Source organism: Periplaneta americana, chromosome 16 (assembly GCF_040183065.1).
Source record: "Periplaneta americana isolate PAMFEO1 chromosome 16, P.americana_PAMFEO1_priV1, whole genome shotgun sequence".
Lineage (NCBI taxonomy): Eukaryota > Metazoa > Arthropoda > Insecta > Blattodea > Blattidae > Periplaneta > Periplaneta americana.
Window position 1 is genome coordinate 45,228,916 of NC_091132.1, and position 5,724 is coordinate 45,234,639.

The 5,724-nt window shown below is 37.0% G+C and overlaps 1 protein-coding gene across 1 annotated transcript; it reads right to left on the reverse strand.

The window, feature by feature from the left end:
• Positions 1-3,871: 3,871 nt before the first annotated feature.
• Positions 3,872-5,182, reverse strand: LOC138691023 (cuticle protein 19-like). The gene is made up of 3 exons (XM_069812669.1): positions 5,140-5,182; positions 4,483-4,551; positions 3,872-4,359 (listed from the first exon to the last, which is right to left on the reverse strand). Exons 1-3 carry the CDS (start codon positions 5,152-5,154, stop codon positions 4,054-4,056), a joined length of 390 nt encoding a protein of 129 aa, XP_069668770.1. The 5' UTR covers positions 5,155-5,182; the 3' UTR covers positions 3,872-4,053.
• Positions 5,183-5,724: the final 542 nt, after the last annotated feature.

Genomic DNA, 5,724 nt, shown 5'->3' on the forward strand with positions numbered 1-5,724 from the left:
TTATCATTTGGTTCGTGGTAAGTCTTGTTACCGCACACCTTGTGGTGGAAGCCATGGGTTGCCAATCTTATCGTTACGTGTCTCATGTCATGATTAGCTTCCGTCCATGTCCTATCTTACATCGCAGACGTTGCGTAGAATTCCTCCGGTATGCTGATTTTCTTCTCGTGCAGATCTTGTAGGAGCCGTTTGTAGGCGTCGTTCGCTAGGAGCATTATTTCGCACCTTAGGTCCTCTATCAAAAACGGTCTCTCTGGTTAGTTCATACTCTAGTCTCGATCTTGCGTTCTGTGGTAGTTCTAGAGTTCTCTTCAAATACCTAGCTTTCACCAGCTCTAGTTCTTCCATCTGTTTGTATGTGAGGTATTCTCCCACTGATTCTAGGCCATATGTCAGGACGGGTAATATCTTTATCCGGAACAGGTCCATAGCTGTGCTGATCAATAATTGTGTGATGTTCCTAATTTCATTCATGGCTCTTGTGGCCGCCATTACTCTCGATCTTATGCGTAGCCTGAAACTTTTCCCAGTCGTCTGAATTGTGATTCCTAGATATTTAAAATCGCTTGTCCTTTTGAGTTGTTTGCCATTGCATTTTACATTTTCTTCTTCGGTGAGTCTTCCTCCTTTCCTGAACACTACCAGTTCCGTCTTCTCTTCGTTTATCTTGATGTCTTTTGTTCCGCCCATTTGCTTAGCGTCTCTAGTGCTGATTGTATATTGTCTAAGTCTGTCGCTGCGATGGCCATGTCCTTCCATTCCTTTCGTGACATCATGTGTTAGGACATTAAACAGTATCGAGCTGAGCGGGTCTCCTTGGGATTGCTGTTAGTCTGCGGTAGCCAGTCGGACGTGCCTACGCCGTCATCTATCTGGATGTAGTTTTCTGCTAAGATATTTGATATCAGGGTTGTCGTACTTGTTTTGCCAATTAGGTCCTCCAGTTTGTCTACTAGTATTCTTCTGTTGACCAGGTCAAAGGCTTTTGAGTAGTCAACGAAGACCACATATAGTTTTCCTTTGGGTTTCCCTGTCGCTTGCTTTATTTGGTCTATCAGGTTTCCTACTGCCATGGTCGTGGATCGTGCCCTCCTGAAGCCGAATTGTTCTTTTGGTAGTATTGGGTCTAGCTTCTCTGCCAGTCTTTTGGCTAGGATTCCTGTTAGGAGTTTCAATGTCTGTCAATGTTTGACATTTATTTAAATAAATACCTTACCTGAAATGAAACGAGCGATTTTGATGAATTTGGGGCGAATCTAAAGTTTTCAGGTGCGAGAAAGCTATTTAGCTACGTCTTAAATTTGAAATAATTAATATTATATTGGTTTTCAGACAGCGTTCTTGGAGGAAAAATCTACCGTCGATGATCAGAGGAATTTTCAGGGGTTTTAATGTTTTGTGCAGAGTTTATTATTACCTCCATCTCCACCGTAAACAATGTAAAAAATAAAGCTCAGTAACAAGTGACAACGATATTTACTCCGTTTTGCGTTTCTCTTGATTTATCCAATATCAAGAAAGTAAAATTAAATTAAAAAATAGTGTTTTGCATGTATAGTACACGGATCGTTTTCCGCGATATTGCATAATGTTGCAAGGTTTTATTATTTTAATTTTTAAAATATCAAGCCCCCATGATGGTTATTGACTAGAGCGCTGGACTTACAGATCCGCGTTCCATCCCCGGAACACTTCCGATATATAACTTGTGTTGGGCAAGCTCGTGGTCCAAGTAACACTGGAGTTTTCTCCTGGAGTTCCGGTTCCCCTGTAGCATCGCAAGAAATCTCCATCACCATCTCATCTCTTCGCGGGTGTAGCGTAGACCAGCCTCCTACGGCTCATCCTGGTCAAAGAACTCTGACGGTAAATTGATAAGACGTGCTAACCGCTAGTCCACAGCGGTAGACATATTTTGTGTTATTGTTGAACTACATTCTTCTATTTTGCTCGTTCTTTGCTGGCATCCAATAATTTTCAGTCAAGTGAAGTGGGTAGGCATTAGATACACACGCACGCACACATTATTTCAGTAAACAGTAAAATGGTAATTGTTTTCAGTTTTACAGGGATTTATATTTTTCGAATGGGATTAAGCCTAGATCATATATACCCAGATTGGTCGGCCTTACAGGCTTTGAGGTTTACTTTTGTCAGGTTTACTACGCTGCTATCTAGTGTTACATAAGGAGTCACGTCATAATTCCCATTTGAATTGCATTAGCGACTGTACTGCCATCTCGTGTTCGTTTACGGTGGACGGGTGGCGATCCTGGCGGTTGTTCTCTTCAAAGTGCTGCCGATTTTAACATAGCGATGAGTTATGTGTTACATATATGATCTAGGGATTAAGTAACCTACCAGTTCGGTAGTGGGGGTCGCATACAGAAGTATCACTTAAAGTTGGTCACATCTTCAATAAGTTTGGGAACCACTGATGTAGATAATTGTCGGTTGTTTTAGTTCACATTGGCTTCAAAAAGATGTGCAGGATTAATTTTACGCTTTAGTATGTTAGGGTAGATTTGGTTAGGTGGAGTAGATTAGGTAGAGTAGGTTATACGATGATAAAAAACTAAGATGATATTTAAAGGAATCCCAGTAATTGCTTGAAAATTGTGTACTCGAGTTGAAGTAACGAAATAAAATTTGTGCTTTATATACGCTAATACTGTAGTCTACTTTATTTGATATTCATTTATATACATAACCCATATAGCCTACTCGATATTTATGAACCAAAAAAACAAGAGGATGTACGAGAATATTTTTTATATTAGAAGTAGTGTTTAACACTCTGACATTGTAAAATTGAACAGCTACCAAATAACAGCGTGTCACCAAGATAAGCTACAGACTTATTATCCTTAAAGTACTAGTATATTTTCTATTCTGGTAATAATGTTGTCGTTGTCAGTTTGTTGTTAATGAACTCGCATTATTTAAAAGACATTTCTAAAATAAATTCGTCACTCGTTATATAAATAATTAACGAAAAAGTGATGAAAATAGAATTACTACCAGTGAAATTAAGTTTATGCGCCGAACAGCAGGATACACTAAATGGGATCATAAAAGAAATGAAAACATCCTACAAGGACTGGGAATGGAATCTGTACTGCAGTATATTCATCAATATCAAGACAACTAGCTTCACCATGTCGAGCATATGCCTAGAACAAGGATTCCTCGAGTGATCTTGAACTACAGACCAACAGGGAAAAGATCACTGGTCGCCCTGTGAAGAGATGGCGGGAAAACATTTGTAGACCGGAACAGTCCTAGGATTATCACTTGTTAGGAAGATGATGATGATGATGATGATGATGATGATGATGATGATGGAGGTACTGGGGAACAACGAGACAGTAATTTCGTCGGTATGTGAAGTACTCGAAGAAACCCTTCACAGTTTCAAACAATTACTAGGATTTCCAATAAATTTTCTGCAAATAGTAACCAATCGGTTTAAATAACCACAAATTCCATTGCTAGATGTGTTTTGAATGCTACTGAAACATCTGTACAGTGGATTTGTACATCTGTACATAAATGGAAAGGAAATTTATTCATGGAAGAAGTGGTTGTGGGGCTAATTTTCTCTCTTTTCATTCATTTCATTCTCATTTTAATATCTTTGGACTATTGTAATGTTACGTTCATTGTCTCTGAATAACATTCTCAAAGTACGTTAAATGATTCCTTAGAATTATAATAACAGAGAGAATGCAACGGCTGTTATTTAAAATTCCACTGCTCATTAGATTAGTTAAAAGCATATAGTCTACGTTGTAGGTGAGGTTCTGTTAAGTAAAACACAGACATAAAATATAAACACGTTTTATTTTTTAACAAAAACCAGTAACAAGAAGTAGAGACACTTCCTCGAAAGAAAGAATAAATAAGATAAAAGAGATTTCAGATTAAAAATGAACGTGACATGTGGGATTCAGATATGTGGATCATGACATGGAGGAAAACAATATCAACAGTACGTTTACTACAATTTGTTGCCTGCTATGGGAACTTTCTATGCTAGCACGACTTCAATGTTCAATGCAGATGTAAGTTGCTATAGCTGGATGCCTTGTGGTGAGAGCTGCCTTCTTCAGATTTGTGGTGGTGGGTTTCCACCTTCTCGTGATGGATGGGGTGAATGGCGTGACCTGCTCTGTGCACCTGAGCGTGGAATCCGGTGTGTTTGTCAGCGTTGTAGTGTACAGTACGGATAGTTCCGTCAGGTTCCACCAACATGTAGTGACCCTCCACTTTGTGACCATCTCGTTTCTCAGCCTGTTCCTTGATGTCGTGAGTGTGTGGATCCTTCACTCCGTACTTGAACTCATATTTTGGATGTGCCTGTTTTGAAATAAATAGGCTAATAAAATTACTTACAACTATAGCAGTTGCAATTGACTCACTTCCATTCATCCGTTCTGACTTTAGAATTATTTTATTAACTTTATGCATAAGTTTACTTACGTGGTGATGTTCTTCGTGATCATTATCAGCAAGGGTTAGAGCGAAGACCATCAGGCAAACAACAGCAATCTTTTGAAAATGTAAAAAATTGTTATTAACTGTCTAAAATGCTGTGTAATCTAATGTATTTAACTTCTGAAATTGTATCGTAAAATGAAACATAATTTTTTATATTGTTACATCTAATTAAACGTAGACATATATTATTAGGTATAGGTACTATTGTTTTTTTTTACCTTGGGGATTTAGTTTTACACTTTTTTGCCTATTTTAGGTTATGGTATAATATATAATGTGCCATTTTCATTTTAATTTGTGTGTTCTTTTGGAGCGTGGTTGGATCTAATCATAGGTTAAGGGGTGAAACCTACAGAGTAGGACTTGTTTTACACAGCACGTACGGTCAGAAGACCCGTGCATTGGATTTAAGAGAAAATTCTAATAATATAGTACAACTGTATGTATAATATTACTCAATAAATCCATCTATCTAGTATAATATAATAGAATTTATCATTGTTTATACAACTGAGTCGATATAAACATACATTGAAATTAAAATATAAATATTACGATATAGGCTATCAGAATTTCATGTCACCTGTGACATTAAATTTGTACTATTTGTATATTTGTGCATAATTTATTACAACTTACTTTCGAAGTTGCCATGGTGAATATTGCAGTTAAACCCTGAGTTCTTGTCGTTTTGTGATTGCTAATGATTCCACTGTCCTTATATATACTGGTATGGGAAACAAAAGAATGTGGAGTATGAGACGTGGTCACCCTTGAGAGGTTTAATACAGTACGTTGTCTTAGTTTTAAACGATTGACCACTTCGCATCCTTCGGATGCGGACGTTAATGCTTAGGATTACGTAACGCTATTAAATATTCATTCTAATTAAATTTATACCAGTAGTGGTTCTAAAATTGTAAGATATGAATATTTTACAGTAATATCATGGTGAGAAATGTATCTCAACTCATTATTTTAATATTCATTCATACATTTCATAACGGAGGAAATCTGCGGAACAATTAGAATTGTAAGAAATAACACAGTGTGAAATATTTTGTGCGCCATCATATTCATACAAATATTCACATAATTTTATTAATTTAATTTAATCATAACTTCCCACTGATATTAGACAATGATTTTTTTGTCTGGTAACCAATATAGACTTGCTTGAATCACCTTTGCCATTTCTTAGTGCTTAAAAGTTATACGTAATGA